Source organism: Pocillopora damicornis, chromosome 6, assembly GCF_964200805.1.
Source record: "Pocillopora damicornis chromosome 6, jaPocDami1.2, whole genome shotgun sequence".
Classification (NCBI taxonomy): Eukaryota; Metazoa; Cnidaria; class Anthozoa; order Scleractinia; family Pocilloporidae; genus Pocillopora; species Pocillopora damicornis.
In genome coordinates, this window is record NC_142675.1 from 6,296,232 (window position 1) to 6,320,574 (window position 24,343).

The 24,343-nt window shown below is 39.3% G+C and overlaps 1 protein-coding gene and 1 pseudogene across 3 annotated transcripts; both read right to left on the bottom strand.

Annotated features, from left to right (window-relative positions):
• Window positions 1-405: 405 nt before the first annotated feature.
• LOC149043650 (uncharacterized) lies at window positions 406-3,146 on the bottom strand (annotated as a pseudogene). The gene has a single exon (XR_016187941.1). The product of XR_016187941.1 is annotated as an uncharacterized LOC149043650 (transcript).
• A 3,420-nt stretch (window positions 3,147-6,566) lies between these two features.
• Window positions 6,567-23,522, bottom strand: LOC113669783 (uncharacterized). Of its 2 annotated transcripts, none has more exons than XM_089210523.1 (6): window positions 23,274-23,522; window positions 22,603-22,664; window positions 16,123-16,784; window positions 15,799-15,924; window positions 15,230-15,319; window positions 6,567-9,402 (listed from the first exon to the last, which is right to left on the bottom strand). In XM_089210523.1, exons 3-6 carry the CDS (start codon window positions 16,757-16,759, stop codon window positions 6,701-6,703), a joined length of 3,555 nt encoding a protein of 1,184 aa, XP_089066649.1. In that variant the 5' UTR covers window positions 16,760-16,784; window positions 22,603-22,664; window positions 23,274-23,522; the 3' UTR covers window positions 6,567-6,700. The 2 variants fall into 2 exon arrangements, with proteins under 2 accessions (XP_089066649.1, XP_089066650.1); XM_089210524.1 differs by lacking the exon at window positions 23,274-23,522 and adding an exon at window positions 23,046-23,248.
• Window positions 23,523-24,343: the final 821 nt, after the last annotated feature.

Consider the following 24,343-nt stretch of genomic DNA (forward strand, 5'->3'; position numbering starts at 1 on the left):
GTCACAGGGCTTCTAGTAACATAGGATTTATTATGAGTGTCTGTAGACTTCGATTGGAGAACACCATATTTAATGAGTACATATTAGCCTGAAGCTTGCTGAGTTACTCACCACTCAAAAACAAAACACTCGTTAGAGACTTCTTTTTTAATTATTGTATGAAGGATGAATGTCATCAATGATAATACAGACATCAGTATAATTACTTTAACCTTGCAGTATTTCCCTGCGTGGGGTCTTGTTGAGGCAAAAGGTTTGAAACAAAGCTGCTAAATAATTCACTTTGTTTCTGTTTCTGAGATAATGAGAGGTGGAGATGAGACAAAAACTTGTCTTTGATAAAAAAAAAAACAAGGTTTCCGGAACCTTCTGTGCGTAAAATATCTTACAATATTGGAATTTTAATTACTTAGGAAACCTCTTTATTATGTAGAAGAACTATTTGTTTAATAACTGAGAAATTGATCAATTAGTTAAACTCGTTTCGCTGTAGTCTCGAACAAGATACATTTGTATTATTTGGTGCACAGTGATCAAAGAAAAATTTCATGACTCGATTTTCCGTTTCATGGAAAACTTCAAAGAATGTAAATTTTTGGACTGAATTTATTTATATATTTATATGGTCAGTGGAATGCTTGGGAAACGAGGGGTTTTAAAACGAAGGAAAATTTTTTTTAGAATTATTTTCGTTATGGATTTCCTTCGGAAACTTTTATCATTTCTGTTTTATCTAGTTTATGCAATTCGCTGCCTATACTTTTCTACTCTGCAGCTGACTGCACCAATGAGACAATGTCATATAATAGTGAGGAAATTAAGCTTCTTTTTCGACAATTCCGGCCAAAATTTTGGTGGCGAAGAGTTTCTGCACAGGGAATCTTTTAGTTTCCATCGGTTTTTGTCTGTTGTTTCATTGCCACAAACTCTTGAAACCTAACCACGCCATCGTCATCTGCGTCGAGAATGTCAAACAGCTCGTCAAGTTGAACTCTCTTGAGATGAACGCCCAGCTTTTGTAAACCTTGCACGAACCTTTCTCTATCCACAGTCATCCGAAGCGCGCTGAAATCGTTCCTGGTGATAATCCTAAAGAGATCGATCAGCCTCCAACCTCGTTTGCTAACAAAAGACAAAAACTTTTGCACCACAAGGAGCGTTTTAGGAGCGTTTTTCCTGAGAGACACTGGCATTTCAAGCACAGTGCCTCCACCTTTGACGACCGTTCCCCACTGACAGATAAATCCCGGCCGCTCATTGACCAGTGACTGAAGTTCTTGTACACACGTTTGGTCAAGCGTGGTGTCTTCCATGTCTAAATGCATCAACGCACTTGAAGTATTTTTACGAATTTCCTTGAGGAGTTTCTGAACACCGTAATCATGGAACAGATTTCTTCCAATTTTCAGCGTGTGAAGGCTTTTATTACAAGACAGACCCTCAGATATTGCCTCGGCGCCTATCTCATTAAATCCATAGTTACTGACGTCGATAACCAGCAACGACCTGTTGACAGCGAGAACCTCACCAATTTCAGTTGCTCCTTAGAAATGCTGTTACGAGAGATGTCAAGTTGCTGCAAAACTGTGTTTGTCTTGAGCCCTTTTGCTATACCTGCAACACCTCGTAGATGAATCGCATTCCAGCTGAGGTCCAAAATCTCAAGCGTGCCATTAGAAATCAAAAACCAGCCCAGTTTAATAGCGCCTTCGTCTCCCAGTTCGTTGCCTTTCAGATTCATAATTCTGAGACGAATTCTCCCACCTTGAAGAAGTTTGGGAATACCTTTCTCTTGCAAGCCGCAGTATCCCAATCCTAGATTGACAAGACAGTCGTTTTCATTCAACATTTCACCAAAACACTCGATACCTTTAGTTCCGATTCGATTTTCTGATACGTCAAGCTGTGAGACAAAGCAGTTGTCCTTAAGCATCAGTGCCAAAGCTCCAGCTCCGATAGTGGATGTACCGTTGTCGGCAAGGTTTAATTTCTTTACTGTCATGTTTCGTGCCAGTGCCGATGAAACCGCAATGGCTCCCATATCTCCGATACCATAATGCTGCAGATCCACTGATTCGGAGCGGAGCTCCCTTAAAAATCTCGAAACTGGTGCAATATCTAAGTTTTGGCACGTTTGAAAATAAATTTCCTCTTGAGTTTTATAGAAATCTTTTTCCTCCGTAAAGTTCTCTTCAAGGTCTGTGTCGTATTCCTCGCTATCGCTATCGTTTGTATCCTTGCTTTTCAAATGAACTTTGTTTTGTGTTCTGCTCAAATTTTTTGTTATTTCTTCCGCTTTACTGTAATCCATTCTGCTTCTTACAACGGAGAAAATTGTCTTTGTTTCATGTGTGAAATTTCACAGGATAGATGAAATAACCACTTTTAATTTTACCGCACCTGCGTTTCCAAATTTCATTCTTTGCGCAGTGCTATGGAAAGAATTTCTCGCTTTTCACGAAATAATATTTAAAACCCGTTGTACATAATAGAATATTAATGATTAAAAGAACCCACCGCCATAGTTTGCTAATTACTTGCAATTATTAAGCGTTTTTGCAGGAAATAATTACTTTGAAAGACTGATAACAGTCAAAACCCTATCCTCCACTCGTTTACTTTGTCGGCAGCCCGAGATTCTGTTAGGCTCAGCCATAATAGACATTTAGAGCGAAAAAAAGTTGTTGATTTATCTCACAAGACGAAGTCAGTGCGAAGGGTCTTTGCCACAGCTTTAGTATGTTGAACAATTTAGCCTCAACTTTTTTTTGTGTTTTCAATTTTTTTGTTTTATTTTCTTTTGAAATCTGAGTCAATCTTCTCTCTATATAACAATTATCTTTTTCCCTTTGGTTCATTCCTACCCCTTTGCTGTATGTACATCTCAGTAAACTATATTTACTTCTTGACATAAGTAGTAATTTCGTGATTTCAAATTCAATCACGCGAGAGTGCCTCGTATTCCCACGCTTTTTGCCGCTGCCAAAACCTAAAACATTGAATTTTCACCTGCTTTCTAGCATCTTTTTTCACATTTCAGTCAACGTTTTCATTAATTAGTGTCATGCTTTTAGTGATCCTTTTCCGCGTGATGCCTTTTTTTTTTTATCAAAGGAAGACTGAGAAAACCGGACGAAGTAGGTATTTTTTTCGAGGTATAGGGCGGGGTGGGGTGGGATGGGAGAAATGGTTTCTTTTCAGTTATGCTTGTAGACTCGTTGTCAACTCAACGAGTAATCCCAGAACTCCTTGATTACATGTAAAGTATGACGTATTGCAGTGCGCTGGATGACAGAAAGCTAAAGCTCCTGTACTTCAGAATTATGTTTGTACTGCCTGTGAAACTTTCATGAGTACCTCTGTAAACATAACCTTAAAAATGGCTAGCAGGCATAATTCCAACAACCCTTCTCAGTGGAGCGAGTGAGGAAACAAATTTTAAAAAAAACAAAGAAAGATATATTGCGTCACGTGAAAACGAGACGCAAGCATCAGTATCCAGTTGGAAGACCATTCACGACGATCGGAATAAAAACGCTTGGCGATTGAACCTTTTCCGACGCATCCGCCAAGATTTGGAACAGTCTCCCGCAACCATTAAAATCACAGCAGTAATTTCGTATTCAATTTTAATATGTAAAGCGCAATTGATCATATCCTCCTGTATGTTAATTTGCGCTATATAAATATTAAATATTATCATTAAGGGGGTTATCTTTATCGCCATAAGTCTCTTGTGGGGCTGATTTTTCAATTGCAACCCTGCTTAGTTAAATCTGAGTGACCATCACTAACACTACACCACGCTGCGAGGACACTTCCTCGCCAACAAATCACTTCACATGCCCTGTTAAGGTGATTTCTCAGAAATAAAACCATCGAAAAATTTTTTTAACCTTCCTTAAATGTTCCTTGCTCATTTTTGTTTCGAAAAATTCAATTAAAATGATAGAAAGGATAGGTCACTACGCTTGCTTAAGAGATATGACGGGCCAAACTTACGCCATTTATGCCTGTACTGACACTTATCACGCGCGTCATTTCATTGGTTCACGTTATATTTTGTGGTTGGTGGAAGCAAGGGTTTTCTAAAGTAACACTTGAAGTGAACTTGATAAGTAGAAAATATCGAGTGAATGGGGCAATATGATTTAAAGACACTCATTTCCTGCTAAGTGACTCTTTCGATATAGATATTATATCCAGATTGTACTGGATTGACCCATTTACTTGCATATTAGTGAGAGAACTTCGTGATCCCAAACAATACCATTAACTATGTGGTGAGGGCTCTGGAATTGTAATCTCGGCAATAATGAGGGAAACGAGCCAAACGAGCCGGCTCGATTGCTAAACGCTTAAAAGTGGCCCTGTGTTTTTTAGTTTAGTCCAATATTTCTTGAAAGAAAGCTCGACAGCCACTCTCTAGATGAATCCACCAATTCCAGGTTTATCTACGGTCAAACCACTCTAATATCGTTTCTTATAAATATGGTAGATTATAAAAAATTGTAACCTTTACCGATGGCAGAACGATTCAAGCTAAATCGCTTCACTGACAGGCTCACACTGTGAAGTCATACAGGTACTCTCGAACAAAAATCCAAATTGAAGGGAAATGTCAGGTGTTTGAGCGCAGGCTGGAAAGCCTTTGAAATTAGGTTGTTTCGCTTAATGCAGAGTTGTCACCACAAGTGCAATTCTGTAAACCAAGTGCCTCCATGGATATTTACTCTCCATCACGAACTTTCGGGGCTCAGATAGAACAAAGAAAAGGAAATTATGCTTCTATTCCATCGCGTGATATTTCGCTCATAATCAAGAGTGAAAAACGGCTTTCGATTATGCTCTTAGTACGCTCGCCTCTGTGATCTTTACCTATTTTAAGGGCCAATCGGTCATAAAACTAAGGATGAAAGCTCCATGACAGAAAGTACGTTGTCGGAAAGTACCGCAAAGCACCCTGCGCCAGATCTTGCGAGACACACTCTTGCTCCCTTTTTGTTGTTGTCGTTGTTGCTTTTTTTTTTTGGGGGGGGGGGGGGGGAAATTACATGACTTTCGGTAGGAATAGAAGAGGGGTACGTAGGTGGAATCAATTTCCCCAAGATACCGTAAAGCTTCTCTCGTGTTTGCCTTGAAAGCGAGAGACGGACAATAAGAAAGAATGCTGTAAAATTGTTTTCCTCAAAATTTTACCTAAACGATCTCTCGATTCACCATTCCCGAGTCTAATTTCTTCCAATTTAGGGTTAAGACATGCCATTATCGGCAATGCATTCCTAGTTTTTTGAGCGACAACCCTGAGAGAGATATTCACACGAATTTCCGACGATCTTTAGTTAAAAGTGCAAAACTTTCCCGCACAGTCGGTGGATCATTCTGAACAAAGCTCTGTTAGATACTGGTAGCAATACAGGCACCGATAACCGGGCAACTTGGTTGATTTCAGGTCTCAGCCCTCGCAATGCCTTAGTCATGTGATAATTACACTCGCAATACTTGAGTTGTATGGCTTGAGAAGCACGTATTCAACACTACTCAAAACGCTACATTTCAAGTCTCCTTCCACCTCACCTTTTTTTAGGTAACAAAAACTGATTATTATTTACTAATCGCAAACAGTTTCTAAAATCAAAACTTGTGCATGGAATAATCCACTACTTATTCAGGTGGTTAGAATGCAGTTAAACTGCTCTAGAAGTCAGAGGTGTAACGTGAATTCCACCAAAATGTAGCTACCGTATCGCTAAGATCATTCTTCGTCTGACACCTTATCGTTTAAGGATACAATGGACCTTGAAAGACCAATTTTGGGAATTTTTCTGGTGTCAGACTAAGCATTGCTAGTTAACTATTACTTAAATATCAATCTCGTAAACATCTCCTGGTTTCAGTTAAAGGTGGGGATCTTGTGACGATAGGTTTTCGTGCACTAAACTGGACTTCGCGGGAAACGTATAAAACGGGTGAAAAGAGCTTGGTAGAGACCACTCGGCTTGCGAGAATTGAAACTCGTCACAATTTCCTGGTGCACGGAGATCTATTTCGAGCGAGCTTAAACGGACGTCAAGGATGAGACAACGTTTTGGTTCCACTGTAGACTTTATTCGAAGAACACTCTAACGTACTTCATGCCAGAGTAAAAGCTAAAGAGTCATGTTTACTTAGATTATATCACTAATAGATGAAGCAACGGCATCACTAATACCTTTGCCAGACAAAAACAAAACGGTGCGAGTCTTCTTGACTTTGATTCAGGGCGTGAAATTGCGCCTAATACAGGCGCTAATGCGACTAAATTTTTTACTTTGGCGACCAAATCCTGAAAGTTAGTCGCCAAATTGGCGACTAGAACGTTTCATCATAACCTTACCTAGAGATAATATAGTGAATTAAAAAGATTTGCTAAGATAAATCCGCGACAAACTTCCTCGTTAAGTTTGTTTCCAAAACGTAGCGCATGCATCTCGATCGATAACTAGACGCCATCTTGGATTTAGATGAGCCTGAACGTTGTATATCATCCATCCTAGTGTCTACTTTGTAGCAAGTTAAAGATCTTTTCCCTAACTTAATTTTGGAGGGTCTATCTAGAACGCTGACAGCGTAAAGAAAGATTTTGTTTGTCTTTGAAAATGGTGACCAACTTTTTTTTGAATTGGCTACCACTTTGAAGAATTTAGGAGCCAAGTGGCTATCAGAAAAAAATGTTAATTCCACGCCCTGTGATTGCCTCAGCAATAGATTTAGCACAGGTATCACTAATACCATTGCCAGACAAAACCAAAAGGAAGAAAGTCTTGTTGACTTTGATTGCCTCAGCAATAGATGTAGCACCGGCATCAGTAATACCATTGTCAGACAAAATCAAATTGGTGAGAGTCTTGCTTACTTTGATTGCCTCAGCAATAGATGAAGCACCGGTATCACTAATACTATTGCCAGACAAATTCAAACTGGTGAGAGTCTTGTTGACTTTGATTGCCTCAGCAACAGATGTAGCACCGGCATCACTAATACCAGTCTTAGACAAAACCAAATCGGCGAGAGTCTTGTTGACTCTGATTGCCTCAGCTATACATGTAGCACCGGCATCACTAATACAAGTGCGAGACAATTTCAAATTGGTGAGAGTCTTGTTGACTTTGATTGCCTCAGCAATAGATGTAACACCAGCATCACAAATACCAGTGCAAGACAAATCCAAATCAGTGAGAGTCTTGTTGGCTTTGATTGCCTCAGCAATAGATGTAGCACCGGCATCACTAATACCATTGCCAGACAAATCCAAATTGGTGAGTGTCTCGTTGACTTTCATTGCCTCGACAATAGATGTAGCACCGGCATCACTAATACCATTCTCAGACGAATCCAAATCAGTGAGAGTCTTGTTGGCTTTGATTGCCTCAGCAATAGATGTAGCACCGGCATCACTAATACCATTGCCAGACAAATCCAAATTGGTGAGAGTCTTGTTGACTTTGATTGCCTCAACAATAGATGTTACACCGGCATCACTTATACCATTGTCAGACAAGCGCAAATGCGTGAGAGTCTTGTTGACTTTGATTGCCTCAGCAATAGATGTAGCACCGGCATCACTAATACCATTGCCAGACAAATCCAAATCGGTGAGAGTCTTGTTGACTTTGATTGCCTCAGCGATAGATGTAGCAACGGCATCACTAACACCATTGTCAGACAAGTTCAAATCGGTGAGAGTCTTGTTGACTTTGATTGCCTCAGCAATAGATGTTGCACCGGCATCACTAATACCATTGCCAGACAAGTTCAAATCCGCGAGAGTCTTGTTGACTTTGATTGCCTCAGCAATAGATGTAGCACCGGCATCACAAATACCATTGCCAGGCAAGTTCAAAATGGTGACAGTCTCGTTGACTTTGATTGCCTCGAAAAGGATTGCTGTTAGTCCTTCATCCAGGAACTCAAAAATGAAATCAATCAAAAATTCGTCTAAATTGCAACCAAACAACATTGCTAACTGAAGGTGAAGATCATCTTCTTTTCTTTTACATTCCTTGATGGCCTCCAATAGAAATTTCACAATCGGAGCCTCTACGCGGACACTATTCGTAACCCGGTTTACTAAATTTAAGACAAGAGCTGCAGCTTCTTGATCGGTCTGTTCTGCTAAAATGCCGCACGTGAACAATAGCATCTGTTTCAGATTAATGAAATATTTGTCATTTGAAACTAATTCTTCAGGTGTTATTCGTTTATCTTGAATCTCGCAACAGATATAGAATGCTGCAAAGCATTCTTGAAAGCTTTTGTGTAGAAATGCATAACGCAGACTCGGCCTCAGTTTACTACCTCCGGGATAAACTGACAGAAATCCGAAGGCAGCTATGTCACTGGCATGCTCTCCTAATTCATTCTCTCCAAAATCCAACTTGTCTTGAATCAAACCATTTAACGCTATCAATCCAAGGCTTTTCAACTGCGGTTTGTAAAGGTTTGTAAGATCTTCTTTCGTATCTGGTAGTTCTCTTTTTTTCCTATATCTTTTCAAGACACATTCAATCATATTCAAATACAGCGTAGTTCTTTTTTCCGGAAGGGTACCACCAAATTCTTCACATAAAAGGCAAAGCAGAGCCGTGTTCAATGGATTGGCATACATTTCTCTAAGGTTTTCATCGTGTGATATTTGTGCCGAGAGCTTTTCAGCGAACTCTGCCTTTTCCTTGAAGTACTTGGCGATAAATTCTCTGGCTTCTGCTTCAGTAAAACCTTTGACCTCAAACAGGGTGTCACACAATTGTCTTACCTTTACTCCAGCTTCGTGTCGTGCTGTTGCCACCACCTTACATTTCGGAAGCACTCTTCCGGCAAGTATTTCTAAAATTATCGGCATTTCAGTGGAAGCTAACTCATCCAGTCCATCTAGTATCAATAAAATGCTGGATTGGTTGGCACGAATAAATTGGAAGAATTGCTGTTTGACGTCTTCGTCGACATCTCGGGGAAGAAGCTGATCATCAATGGCTTCCCAAATATTGGACTTGATATCACGACATTTTAGCATCAACACTACTTTTATGTTTGTGACGCAATCATGAGGGTTCTGCTTTTTTGTAGCCCAGTCATAAACATACTTTTTACAGTAGGTAGTTTTACCCATTCCAGGTTTTCCTTCAATTAGCACTGTTCTCGGTTCTGAACACTCTTCATGTGGATTCAAGAGAGACGACATGGTAATGATTTCGTCAGTGACGGCTCCTCTAGTTTTCTTTCTTCTGACCACTTTGAGCCTTGTAAAAATATCACCGACAAAAAACTGAAACTCTTCACACCATGGAAATGGTGAGAGCCATCCCTCACGAGTCTTGTACAGCTGGCGAATTCCATCGATTAGCTCAGTTGGATCAAAAGCACCTGAAATAAATCAAAGTGACACTGGAAAACTCGTGGATACACTTTACAGACTATAATTAAAACACAGCAATTTTACTACAAGCCGACGTTACTTTTGAATAAGTGGCCACGAGGAATATCATGTATGAAAAGAAATAATTTACAAACACCAGTTCAGCTAGCAACTTCCCTGAGAAGAAAGTTACCAGGAAAGGTCGCTAGATAGAAAGTTTACTCAACAATGTCCAGTTGCAATTAGACCACAAAAGAATCGATGTTCAGGTGCACAAAGGCGGCCAGTACAAAGTCATACGTACACGTTGGTAATTGAAAGAACTTACTGTCGGCGTCACCTTTTTGAAAACAATACAACGAAAGAACTCGCACGTATTGGAAACGGCCAAATTTGAAAAAACCAGTAAATAAATAAATTCCAAACACACACGGAAAATCTCTTAAGTTTTCCGTAACAAAACAAACTAAGCAGAGGATCTTTCGTCTACGGATCGGAAATCTTTTCAAACTTGTCATTTAGAACCATATCAATTTAAATTTAGTTAAAGACTGTCGTGTGATAGGCACTAAATTGGTAATAGATAGATCGATATGTTTCTCCACCAAGTTTCGGTGGAGAAATTGAACTATTTTAATTCGACTCTACCATCATATCATGATGGATTTCTGCTGCATTCGTGTATTAAAGACCTTCTATGTCAGTATCTGATTGAACGTCATCACCGAATGTGAGAAAGAAACGTCATCGCATTACACTGCAGGTTTCCGACTAGATTGAAATACATATTTGCTCATTCAGACCTTGTTTGGCTTAGCATAAAAAGAGATCAAAACGGTGTATTCTCAATAATGTTCTTCACAGTTAGTATGGAAATGGGGCCCAGGAACAGGAGAAGTTATATTTCACAAGGCGATTGCGTAATTAAAAAAAAAGGTCAAATCAAATGAAATCTGTAAAACCTCCAAACATAGTAAACAAGCTGCCAAGAAAAAAAGAAAAATTAGGGGTTGCACAACCACACTAGAAGGTAGTTTTTCAGAAATTTTTTTTAAAAATGGCTAAAACAAGTACGCAAAGAATAAAATCGTTTCAAACGTCAAATCAAATAAATATTTAAAACTTCAAAACATTTGAAACCAGTTGCCAAATATGAGTAACATATCGCCGCATGGCAGCTAAACAGATACGCTAAAAATTAACTTGGAGACAAGAATCAAAATCGCTCACGTGGTGCGACAGTTAACACTGTTGTTATCGTCGATTTTGAGGCTCAAAGACTCAAGTTGAGCATTCTTCTGTACGTTTGCTCTTCGTTTGCGAGGTCTCCAAAAGTGGATTTTTATCAAGAATGGAGCAAAAATTAAACGGAAATACCACCTTGATGATTTTAATGTACGGTCCGACATAATATTTCCATATGGTTCCTTGGTCTGTTTTCGTCTTCGATTTGAAGACTTCGAAGCCCTTTCTTTTCAAGTGAGTATTGTTACGCGCATTTCCTCTTCGTTTGTAAGCTCTATTCTGGTGTATTTGGAGTGATGGTGGATGGAGTGAAAAGACGACTGCAATTGCCTCTTACAGAAATTCAGACGCAAACGGCCTTTGGCAAGCTTTAGCATTTTAAAATAGTGAGCTTTTAACACTTGCAGTTAGACGTGTGATAAGACGAAACAATAGCGCAAACAATAAGATGCGCGGCTTTTGTCTCTTATTTCCGCCCTGACGAGTTAATGAGCAACGGCCATATTCCTTGTAGAGGAAGGGGCGCAAATTCTCGACCAATAAAAACCAACTAGTGCACAGCCTGCCGCTAATACAACAGATCTATTTCTCTTCTGCAGGAAAATGTCTCGAGAACAATATGCAGTCTGGACGATGAAAAACCCAGCAAGATCATTTTAGCATAAGGCCTACGGCGAAACGCCTTTGTATCACCCCAAACATATTAGAGCAGGAGACAATAGCATGATGTTGGGGACAGAGGCAAACCCAACAGGGGAGGCTTGCTATTCTCATCCCCAGTTTTCTGCGTCTCCACCAGTGGAAGACCTGAGAAACAATGCAGAACCTTAAACGGAAGCTACGAAAGCTGAAGTAACTAATACGCCTGTAAGCCAAATATAGAAATGCAGAAACGCCATGAAACTGACAGATTGAGGTAGAAAGTAACAGCAATTAAATTAAAAGCCAACGATTATGTGATTTAAAGATACCTAATTAATGATAATGATGAGGAATTTATATAGCGCTAAAACTATAAACAATATTCAGAAGCACTTTACATAAGTTAAAGTTCTATACTAATTAAAATTAAAATATTCAAAGGCAATAAACCTTAGAACTATTAAAACAAACTAAAACAGAAATGTTTTGAGTTGCTTTTTAAAAATGGCGAGACTACTACTTGTTCTTATAGTTAATGGAAGCGAGTTCCATAAAACAGGTGCAGCATGAGCAAAGGTCCGATCCCCAAGTGAAGAGTAGTTGGCTTTTAGAACGAACAGAAGAGATTGAGCAGATGAGCGAAGAGCATAATTAGTAGCTGATTTCAGGGACAAAAGATCTTTAATGTAGGGAGGACTTTGGTTGCGTAATGACTTGTAAACAAAGAGGAGCAATTTAAACTGAACTCTGAATGTTACTGGGAGCCAATGTAGGTCGATAAGTGCAGGTGTGATATGATCAAATTTCGGAATCTGAAAAATCCCTCTAGCCGCAGCACTCTGAACTTTCTGTGAGCGATCGAGTTGATATTTAGGTAGACCGAAGAAAAGTGCGTTACAGTAATCAAGGTGTGAGGATATAAAGGCGTGGAGTAGTGTCTTAGTCGATTAAACAGTAAGGAATTTTCTGACCTGACTTATGTTATATAATCCGCGAAAGGCCTTGCTACAAATCTTGCCCATGGGAACGTTCATTCGCAAATGGGCATCGAACCAGGATTCAAGGTTCCGGACGCTTTCTAAAGCTTTAATGAGGGTGTCACCAATAATAATAGATTTAATAGATGCTTTTTCAAGTTGTTGGCGGGTGCCAATAATTAGAAACTCAGTTTTTGCGTCGTTGATCATTAAACGTTTAGCAATAAACCAAGAGCGAACATCAGCAATGCAAATTTCAATCGCAGAGACAGCGTTAATTTCGAAATGGATAGAGAAAGGTGGGAAGGAGAGGTAAATCTGAATGTCGTCAGCATAACCATGGACGGAAGGGAGATGCTGAGAAATACTGTTGAAGAGGCGGGAGACGAAGAAAGTGAATAAAATAGGCCCCATAGGCCCCACAGTTCAGATTAAAGTCATCAGAAGTCTTATCACCAACAAGTGTACGTTGTTTGCGACCGGACCGAAATCAGTCGAACCAATTTAAAGCAGTTCCGACGACTCCAAAATCCTGTTGCAAGATATTCAGAACAATGGAATGTTCAGTGGTGTCGAAAGCAGCACTAAGGTCCAAAAGTACAAGAAGTGTCACTTCTCTATTATCCATACTCATGAAGATGTCGTTTTGAACCTTTAATAGAGCAGTTTCAGTCGAGTGATACTTACGGAAGCCGGACTGGAATTTAGGGGAGGGGCATTTTTTTTACAGTGGACGAGAAGTTGTTGAAGTGCAGCCTTTTCCACTACTTTGGAAATGAATGGAAGATTCCTGATTGGACGGAAATTTTATGGACCAAATCAAGTCCAGGTTTTTTCAGGAGAGGAAAGACAACGGCGGTTCTCCAATTTTCTGGAACGTGACCACTGAGAAGAGAGAGATTTACCATCTCAGTGATAGGGGGCGCTAATACATCAAGACAGGACTTCAGTAGTCATGTAGAAACAGGATCCAATGGACAAGAGGTATAGTAGGATTCTCGAACAATCTTAGACATTTCTTCGATGGATAGCGCGGAAAAACTCTTCAGATTCTCCAGAGAGAGTCTCGAAACAGAATCCCAGTACCACCACCACGGTTGTGCAATTGTCTCGGAAAATTCTTGAAAAAAATAGCTAGTCACAGATAACTGAGCAATACTAACGGAGTCAGAGTAATTTAACCAGGTCTCGGTAACGGTGCACAGGCCGATGTCATTTTCAACGACGTGGTCAATGATGCTCTCGATCTTATTCCTAACAGATCTTGAATTGAAGACCGCAAAGTTTAGAATTGAACGCGGGGTAATGAGCCAATTTGTATGAAGTGAGGAGTTCGTCGAAGTAACGCTAGAGGATACGTGATTGTTTGTGTTCAAAGGTGTGACGACGTAGAGGTTATTTGAAATGGATCCTTTATGCAAATTATCGCTTCCTCGGTTGGCGCGTGGATAAGAAACCAGGGATTCAATTTTGTGAATATTTCTAGCTTTCCTTTCTCTGACTCGACAGTCAGCGCTGCATCTCCTGTAGGTCGATGATACTGGCGATGAACAAGACCAGTGAGAAAATCGATGGAAGACGTCTGAATAGTAGGAACCACAAATTCCAACATGGCAGGTGTCAGCATTATTCGTAGACAACAGTTTATTACCTGGATACGAGACTAGGCAAGAAACCGTAGGTAGGCAGGTTGGCAAATAAATTGGTTTCTTCTACAAGGGACCAGGATTTAGCTTAACATCCATGTGGACAGATAAATCTTTTGGTAAAACCAAACAGGTCGAACCATGTTTGTACCAAACTGAAATAGGCCGCCTCGGAAAATTTAGTTCTTGGTTATTCTTGATAAAAGATGTCTTTGCGTTGAACTTGGTCAATATTGGGTAGCAGAGGCTTTTAGGTTGCCATATCATATAAAATTGTAAGATATAAAACAAGTTCAAAAGCGAAATAAAGCGGCAAGTACAAACATAAACGGCTGCCATCTTGATCGGCGCTTACATTAACCATTCAGTCGTCATCACCACAAGGGTCCTTCCTTCCTGAATTTAACAATCAGTGAAATCGGATTGATAAGATAAATTCATGTAGGCCCGTTAACGTAAACGTAAAGTTTTTCCTATTTCACTTCTTATCTGCGCCAGTGCAAATTTCGTGCTCTCTCAAAATCATAATCATTAAAATTCACTATTCCCAGGCCGGTAAAAACTTAAGCATCGAGAGAGGCTAAGTTAGAGGAATAGCTGAAACTGAATGATGTCATTCTGGTTTCTTTCCCCTGTTTTTGCTTCTGTACAATGCTACACGAAAATCATTCGATGAGTCCGGCTTCAATGTCATTGAGCTTTGTCTTCAGCCATTCACTAGGGAAATATAAAATCCGTTTTCAGCTACGGAAAGTTGAAATTGATTCCCGTTCGGTTATTTTACCACAACTTAATTTTCTACACTGCCAGGCTCTGGAGGATTTCAAATTTTCTTAAATCCAAGAAAGGCCTTTCCAGGTCGCTATTTAACAATGTGTACTCCAAATCTATAACATTTCATTACATTCAAGGTAGAGGAGATTATTGTACCCCTAAATAAAAACATCTATGAAATAAGACAATGACCTTCTTCGTCCTAAATTTCAGAGACATGTATGTGTCCTGTCAGGGAACGTAAAAAGTCAGTAAAGAGACCAGAGTAAGATAAATAAGATTTTTTGGTTGCTCATTGATGAGAAGTTGCAATATTATTACTTCTTGTTTTTTCCTTACTTTCTAACGAGTAGCAACCACAGTTAACGCTTATCAGTTAACAATCAAAACATGTTTGAAATAACACAAGTTTGCTCAAGTAAAACCTTACAATCATGCAACATTGATGGACTGAGACCAAGCCCAAAAATACAACTAAAACTTCAGCCCAATGAGAATATGAGGGAGTGCCAGTTCTGGCCTGATTTGTTTCACTGTTCCCAGCAACTGACCTTCTGCTGTGCCTTTTTCTACTGAAGCGGTAAGAAAACCAAGCTTTTCTCTCATCTCTTTCATTTCAATCTCGATCTTCCCGATTGTGTCTGTAAAATGTAAATTCATATAGGCTCGTTTAGATGTTGTTTTGCTAAGCGCAGAAAGAGAACAAAAATGCAAATGATTTTACTCACAATTTGTAACAAAATAGGAGTTAACGAGGATAATATTTGAAAGAAAAGTTCACATTAAGATTTGCCTTTCCAGCTACGAAATGAAGTCGTTTGAGTCGCCGTCACTGCCTGCAATCCCGCAGCCGAATTCTTATCACTATGAAACGCATCACTCTCAAAGAACGACAAATCGCGGTAAAAAGACCTTGATTGAAACAATTATTTGACTTAATACGCCAAGGTGGTGGCTCCCGTGCACAGCCCGAGTCTTTTACTCATGCTCTTAACATTGCGTGGACTTAATCCACCAAGGCCAAACTCCAGGCCTAAACGACAACTACAACTTCAGCCCAAGGAGCTTGTGAAGAAATGCATATTATGGCCATTTTTTTTTTCTGTCTCCAACAACTGACCTGATTCTGTGCTCTTCTCTACTGATGTCGTTAGGGAAGCAAGCTGGTCTTTCACCTCTTTAATTTCACTCTCTATCTTCCCGGTTGTGTCTCTCACGATCTTCTGTACAGAATCTTTAATGTTCGCTGAAAATCAAAAAAGAATAAATAACTTAATCCATCTGTAGAAACCGTAGTTGTGTTTTTTTAAGATACAAAACAACAATAAATTCGTAAACGATTACTTGACGGCTTTTTCACAAGCTGCTGTTCTTGTCGAAATTAAACAGTGCACAAGTTGGAGCCCTGCTACTTCTACATGACACTGAAAACAAGTCTTCTTACCTTCCATCTCTTCAAGTTTGTTCTTAATGCTATCGTCGTCTTTCTTCCACTGCTTCATCAGCTCACGATAATGCTCTTCGATATCCGGATCCATGCAGTCGTGCTCAAGACTGTTGATATCTGCTCGAAAATGAGTTCCTCCCAGTCTCACCAAAGCTTCTCGTATCTCCTGCCAATAAGCACTGAAGCTAATGTCATCTACAGCAGCTTGAGAGGTATGGCCGTTCACAGTGTTCCTGTAATACTTCACTCTGGCGATATCATCTGCAATACTTGTGTTAGCAGCTGGGGGAAGATGGTCCCAACCAGTGGCAGGAGGGCTCAAACCACAGATATTTCTAAGCAGCACTGTTAGGAGGGTAATGTCAAAGGTTGCGGATGACACGGGCGAATGAGCGGGATAAAGCTTCCCCCATTGAGTAGGATTCAGCACTTTCTTCTTCCCTCTGTACAGTGATTGCAATATAGGGTAGTGCACAGAGGTACTTCCCAAAACTGTGTGTAGAGTGGCTGGTGGATGTATTTTATCAAAAGTGGATCGCAGTACCTGAGATCCAACATCCACCAGAAGACGACACAGCCTGGCATAGTTGGTCGTCTCTTTTGATGAGGCAAATGACGAGGAGGCGGCAGCCATGAAAATAACCTCACCAAGAAAGTTTCTGTCGAGCATGAAAATGAATTTTAGGCAAAATTAGTAAACACCACTCTTAAAATAGAGCTTTTGAGATCTAACGAATGAGAATGGAAAACGTTGGTTATCATCATGGGTGTCTTATCTTTTGAAGCCCCTATCACCAAGGAAGGGCCTATATTTGGACATTTTGAAAGGACTTAAATGATCTCATAACAACCTGTCAATATTTGTCTTTCAATTAACATAATGCAAACTATAAACAAAACTAGAATGCAATAACTAGTTTTGGGTTTTTATGGAACTGTAAATCGAATAAGTATGATCTCAATACAATCATGACTAGCTATAATCCAGTTCAACCCGAGCAAACTGCGAGCAAAAGTACCAGTGACAAAACATGATCGGAATGTTAAAAAAAAAGCAATTCACAACAAATATTTCTTCTCCTCTCAAGCGTGTTTGAAGATTTCACAGCAGACAGCCAGTCAGCCAGGCAAGAAGGTAGGTAGGTAGGTATGTATGAATGTGACCCAGTACATTACATCATGACTATAAATAGCTTTAAACAGTTTACACTAGATAATCTATGAACTAAAGTAGAAAGAAACGAACTAGTTTTGGGGGTTTTGAGAGAGCCTTTAATACACGAGATGTTCTTGATCTCAAAACAAGTATGATAAGTTATATTACAGTTCACTCATAACAGACTACACACAAAAGCATTGGAGATAAAACACAAATGGCAAATGTTGCCTTTCCTTTCGAGTACAAGAGAGGACTTGCGAGCAGATGAGCAGGCAGGCGAACAAACAAGCAGGCGAACAAACAAGCAGGCGAACAAACAAGTAGGCAAACAGCTTGGCAGCCAGGCTGGAAGGTAGGCAGATGATGTGTAATGCGGGTGGTACAGAGCCAGTTAACCACAAAATCAATAATGTAACGACCATCAATAACATCAACTTGATCAGAATATCATTATTATCTATTAGCTCTGGTCACAAATTACTTCTTGACTTATTATATCATCAGCACCAATACAAGTGCCCCACCTTTGACCACAAAGTAATAGAGCTCTGGAAAAATCCAACAACAACTTAAATCTAAACAGTAACCTTTAAAGCACCAATGCTTTTAAGGTTACAGTGCTTAACTTCCACATTCAGATGGAAATAAGTTTATCAATACTGCGGTGACGTAACTACCAATATGGATGTATACTGTGGATACATAACTACCAGTATGGACCTTTCTGTTGTGACATGACAATTAGCATGGAACTACAATGGTGACATGACTACCAGCTTGGGATCTACACTGCAGTGATATGACTACCATCTTGGTAACTACACTGTGGTGGTGACATGAGCGCCATTGTGGTACCTTCACTGCGGTGATATGACGAACACGGGACCCACACCACGGTGACATAACCGTCAGAACAGGACCAACACTAAGGTGACTAGACTACCAGCATGGGACCTACACTGAGATGATATGACTGCCAGCAGACCTTCACGGTGGTAGCACGACTACCAGGTTTCGATCTACCCTGTGGTGACCTGACCACCATCATGGTACCTACACCGTGGTAACTTTACTATCACCATGGAACCTATACTGTGGTGGCATGACTACCAACATGGGACCAACCCTGTAGTTACCTGACTGCTGGCATGGGATGTACACTGTGGTGACATGACTACAATCATGGTACCTACATGGTTAAGACATTATTACCATCAAAGAATCTTTACTGTGGTGGCATGACTACCATTGTGGTACCTACATTGTGGTGACATGACTACCATCATGTTACCTACACTGTGGTGACATGACTACCATTGTTGTATCTACACTATGCTAACATGACTACTAACATGGTACCTACAATGTGGTGACATGACTACAATTGTGCTACCTACACTATGGTGACATGACAGCCAGCAGACCAACACTGTGGTGACATGCTGATCAGGTTGGGATTTACCCTGTGGTGACATGATCTATCATGGTATCTACACTGTGGTAACTTTACAACCATCATCTATACTGTGGTGGCATGATTACCAACATCAGACTAACACTGTAGTTACCTGACTGCTGGAAGGGGATGTACACTGTGGTGACATGACTACAATCATGGTACCTACACTGTGGAACCTATACTGTGGTAGCACGACTAGTAACATGCGATTTACACTGAAGTGACCTGACTGCTGTCAAAGGATTTATACTGTGATGCATGAAGACCACCAACATACCCACTCAGTGGTGACTGAAATTCCGTTATGCTACCTCCATTCTGGTGACATGACCTTTATCATGGCACCTACACTGCGATGAACGCACTACCATTCTGGTACCTACACTATGGTGATATGACAACCATCAGAGTACCTACACTGTAGTGACTTGACTACCATTGTGGTATCTACACTATGGTGATATCACTACCATCATGACTACTATCATCACGGTAACTACACTGTGGTGACTTGATTAGGTACCACAATAGTACTCATGTCACCACAATGAAGATACTGCAATGGTAGTCATGTCACCACAGTGTAGGTACCTTGATGGTAGTCAAGTCACCACAGTGTAGGTACTACAATGGTAATCATTGAGGTACCTACACTGTGGTGACTCGTCTACCTTTGTGGTACCTACATTGTGTTGACGTAGCCACTAACATAGTACCCTACAATATGGTTACATGACTATTGACATGACTATTAACATGGTACCTACACTGTGGTGACATGACTACCATCATGGGACCTGATGTGCTGTGATGACATGACTAAAATTGTGGTACTCACACTGTGGTGAGATGAGTACCATCATGGTACCTACAGTGTGATAACATGACTATGATAATGGTACCTACAACATGGTGACATGAATACTAACATGGTACCTCCACTGTGGTGGCATGACTACCATCACGGAACCTGCTACACTGTGGGGACATGAGTACCAGCAGGGATCTTACACAACTACCTCAAAGTTAAAGGATGTGGTGAAGAGGGTCAGTCAGTCATTAGGTTTGAGATTTGTATCCCCTGTACCAGAATTTGTCATGTAAATTTAACATGTCTTCATGCTTTGAGTAATTGTTGTTGTAAATAAAAGCTTTTTGAAATCTCCAGACTGCTTGGTCATGCTGACATGCATACCACAGAACTTTCTTGAATATTCCATCAAGTTGCCTAGTTATTACATAATATTTCTAAAATAGTTCTTTTGTAAGCTTCTGGAATGTTCCAGAACACTTTGTGAATGTATATAGAGACTCAGGTATGTGGTAGTGTTAGTTGTTGATGTCAGAGCGATGACTGTTTTGAAAGCTATACCGAGAGAGAGTTACAGAGGAAAATTACCTATTTTAAGGAACTTTAGAGACAGCAGTGACAGTGGTGAGCTAAAATATAAACTGTAGTGGGCTTAAGTAAGTTTATCAAGGATAAGTACTATACTGCTGTTAGGAGTCTCTTCTTGGTAACAGTATTACTCATTGTGTAATAAAGTAGTTGAGTTTGTAGGATTATAGTGTTTTTCTGTCGGTTAGGTTATACTGCTACACACATTTTTTCAAAAATGTTTAAATTTTTTTGCAAAGATAAGATGCTGGTCAGCCACTGTGAGATGGTGGTTAGGAAGTTTCAGGGTAAAAAGCATCAGTTGACAAGTGTAAATTACTTTGAGATTGCTTAGCTTTACAGAAGTGTGCAATGTGTGACTGTATTAAAGATGAACTTGTTTTGATTATATTAGTAAACAAGATTTATAATCAATACCTTTCTAAGAAACAATCAGAATTCCATTGGTTAAAGTTATCAAAACAAATAAAAGAAACCGTATTATTAACCCTTTTAATCCCAAGATACAATTCTCAATTATGTGAGTTTGGAGAATTTGGTATTGGTCACCAATAATTCTTAGACTGACATATTTTTCTCCTCACTTGTCTGCTTAATATTGTATTGATCTTTTAAGTAAAAATGCTCCAGTGATCACTCGTGGGAGTTAAAGGGTTTGAAACTATGCCCAAAGAAATGGCACACAAAGGCAAATTACTGTTCAGTTGCATTTATTTTCATCTTGATTCAAATTTGGTTGAGTTTGATTATTTCATTGATCCAGAACCCAGAAGAAGACTTGGTTGGCCTTGGTTGAAAACCAAACTAAGTCATACACAATCCAATAAATGATTTCCATTTTGTTCAATTTGCTTAGTCTTTAATTCCCAAGATCTGACTGTCAATTCTCTTTTCTAGCTGCTATACATTTCCTTATAAATTAGTTTTGAGAATTTGGTGTTAGATCAAGACAAAAAACTCTACCTCTTAAGTGTGAGTATTCTCATCACCTGTTTGCTGGATAATGTATGGATATTAAAGGGAGAAGTTATGTGTTAATCACTACTGGGAGTAAAAGGGTTGATATATATAAGTAATCAAGCTAACCATATAGCAGTCGTTTAGCTTCTTTGGATCAATTTAATATTTTTATACTAGTCTTAGCTTTTAAGGCAATTCATGGATCAGTGATTTAATAAGTGTTAGGCCAAAGTCCACTTAGAATCTTAGATCCAATGGTACCTTGCTAGTGATGCCACCTAAGGAGAAAATGCCTTCTACACTTGATGCTAGATCATTTCATGCTGCTGCACCATATTTGTGGAATAGTTTTTCTGGCTAAATTGTGTGCTATTCCATCACTGACAATTTTTAAATGCAATCTTAAGACCTACCCTTTTGGTCAGGTTTTTCTTTAACCATTTCAGACAAAAATTTCATTTTATCTAAATGTTTATGAATATTATTTAAACAGATTTGTTTTCTTTTATTGTAAGCCTCATTTATATTACATATGGTATACTAAGATTTTATAGATTAGTTTTAGAGGTGAATCATTGTGAAGTGCTGTTTATCATTTCTGTGCAAATAGTGCTACAGAAATACTAGAATTATTTTTACAATTATTTGTGTTTCCATAATTTTGCTTGATTTGCCAACTGAAGCAAATTCTAGGACTGAATTTGACTACGTTTAGTTGTTCATTAGGTTTCATCAACCAAGTTGATCATATAAACTAGCGATGGTAAAAAGTTTCTAGAGCTAAGGTTTTGAGTGTTTGCCTTTCAACAGAGCAAATAACAATTTTGCTTGATCTACAAATGTTTGATTGTCCATCCCAAGAATATACTGCACTGCAATTAAATGTCTAAAACCACAAAATTATTGCCAACTCTCCTTAAGCAACAAGGTGGGTTTTAATACAAAGAACCCTTTGTCACCAAAGATAAATAGACTAAGAGAAACAGTTTTTAAAAATAACTTCTCCAAGATCGGCATAGGAAAACAGCTCACTTGAATTAAGTTATTATTATTCGCCTGATTGCGTTTGTAATTTGCAGCCATAAAATCATTCGAAACCGTGTGGCTCAAAAGTATACACCACCAGAGATTGCAATTTCAACACACACCAGAAAACACACGAGTTCGCATGGAAAGTTTCATTTGCGACAAAACCGAAGGATTCTGACACCCTTTAAAAGGAGGTAAGTTTTCACTTTCAGTTTCGACTGCGCTCAAGAAATTGCATTCTTTCCATCCAGAAACTTCCGCCTTCACCTACAACGCTGCTCGTCTTCGAAAATTTATTTGCCATCGCTGAACTATCGCACAACACCTGCTACAAAATGATACAGCCGCTCTGATTGCAAAACAGATCCATACCAACGTAGATGATTCGATGACAATGCTTACAGATGTTGAGCTCGGGTGTGATACGTGCCGAAATGAAATTCAGATGCATATATTGCGTCTGTGACTTACCCTAAAATGATCTCCGAATTGAATAATAACGCAGTCTTTACCAAAATGGTTCAATGGTGGCCCTGCAAAGAGAAACATATTGCGACTGAGTCAAAGAAACTGCATTACTTACTTCAATAATTTGAGACAAACTCTAAGATTAGGGAATTAGTGCACTGGTCGAACTGAAAAATCTTGCGCCATTTTCTCCGCTCTACCAGAACAATGACCTAACTTCACTCAACTACTTCAAAAAAGGGAAGCGTATAACTCTAACAATCTTTCTCTTTTGGCGCCCTTTAAGAAACATTTTTTTTTTTTTTGACAAATTTCCACTTGGAAAGCGATCTGTTAAAGGAAGGCAACTCGTTTTTCTATTCAAGGTCCGTCCAGAGGCGATCGAAACATTGATTGCTGTGTCTGCACAAACTAACAAGATCACAATTGTTTCAGCTCGAAAATACCTCGGATGGACTTCTGTGAAAATTAACCATATATTTCAAGTTCTCGACACCCAAATGTAACCAGGAGTTGTTGTATCAAGTGTGGAAATGCTTTTTTGTTTATCGTGCTTCAGTGCCATCGCGTGATACCGCTTATGTTCAATCATCCGGATGAAATCGATCACGCGTAAGACTACAGCCACAGTGTAAAAGAAACCTTCGGAGCGATTATGGTCTAATTACACTCACCCATGTTATCCTCATCACCTTTTTGGCCCAATCGTTCATGGACTCCTGGAAGTCAGCTAGGCGAGATACTGGGACGGAAGGTAAACTGAGGAGGTGAACACGGCAAAGCAGCTCGGGCAAGATCATGTGACCCATACGATTGTTCCTTCTCAAGTTCATCCCAGGCCCTCTTTTAAAAATCAGGCAGTCGAAGACAAGACTGCATGTAGCGTAATTTTTGTCGCATTAGAAATAGAGGTTGCACAACCAGACAAGAAGGTGGTGTTTCAGAAAATTTTTATTCACATACAAAACAGAGAACCTGACGAATCCCACATATTTATGAGTATCCTGTTCCAAATGAGAAAGACAATTCAAGAATATAGTAACTATAACTGACTCTCAACCAATAATTAAATGGTAACATATGCATACTGATGATAGTTATAATTAAGATAAGTACAATGATAATAATAAAATTAGTAATGGTAAAGATAATTTATAGGGGCTAGCTCAATAATTTCATTGTTCGTCTATCCTCTAGGCTACAGTAATTATTAATCAAAACTATGCTTCGTTTAATTTTGCTTGTTAATTATAAATCATTTTTCTTATTTCATTGCGGATCCATCTTCGAGAGACTGTTATTTCCCAAAATAAGGCATTCCACGTTTTAATTTATTCCGTCATTCCGTGTTTAGGATATTCCGCCATTCCGCCAATCTACCGTTCCATAATTCCGTAGAACATGGTCAAAATATCGTATTTCGGACCAGTAAATTAGCGGCTCTTCTGAGCAGTAATCGCTGATTAAAATGGTAAAATGCTCCATTTCGAATAACAAAAATTTTTTCGAATTTTTCCAGTATGTGCACATCTTACCTATTAAGATATCCTGCAAAGTTTCAGTTTTCAATTACACGGCCCGAATGCGTCATTATTCAATTTATTAGAGATGTTTATCATCTTTTGCAGTGTCACGGCAAGAACTCAAAAAAAATTAAATCTCCGGATATACTGGGCATAACTCGCTGATTCAAACGGTAGAACGCTCTCTCTTCAAAGTAATAAAATTAAATTTAGTAAAAAGA

Coding starts and splice junctions, on each gene's coding strand:
- LOC113669783 (XM_089210523.1), bottom strand. CDS start 16,759: ATGGCTGCCGCCTCCTCGTCATTTGCCTCATCAAAAGAGACGACCAAC. Junction 15,925..16,122: donor CAAACTTGAAGAGATGGAAG/GTAAGAAGACTT, acceptor TTTGATTTTCAG/CGAACATTAAAGATTCTGTA. Junction 15,320..15,798: donor AGAGAAGAGCACAGAATCAG/GTCAGTTGTTGG, acceptor TACATTTTACAG/ACACAATCGGGAAGATCGAG.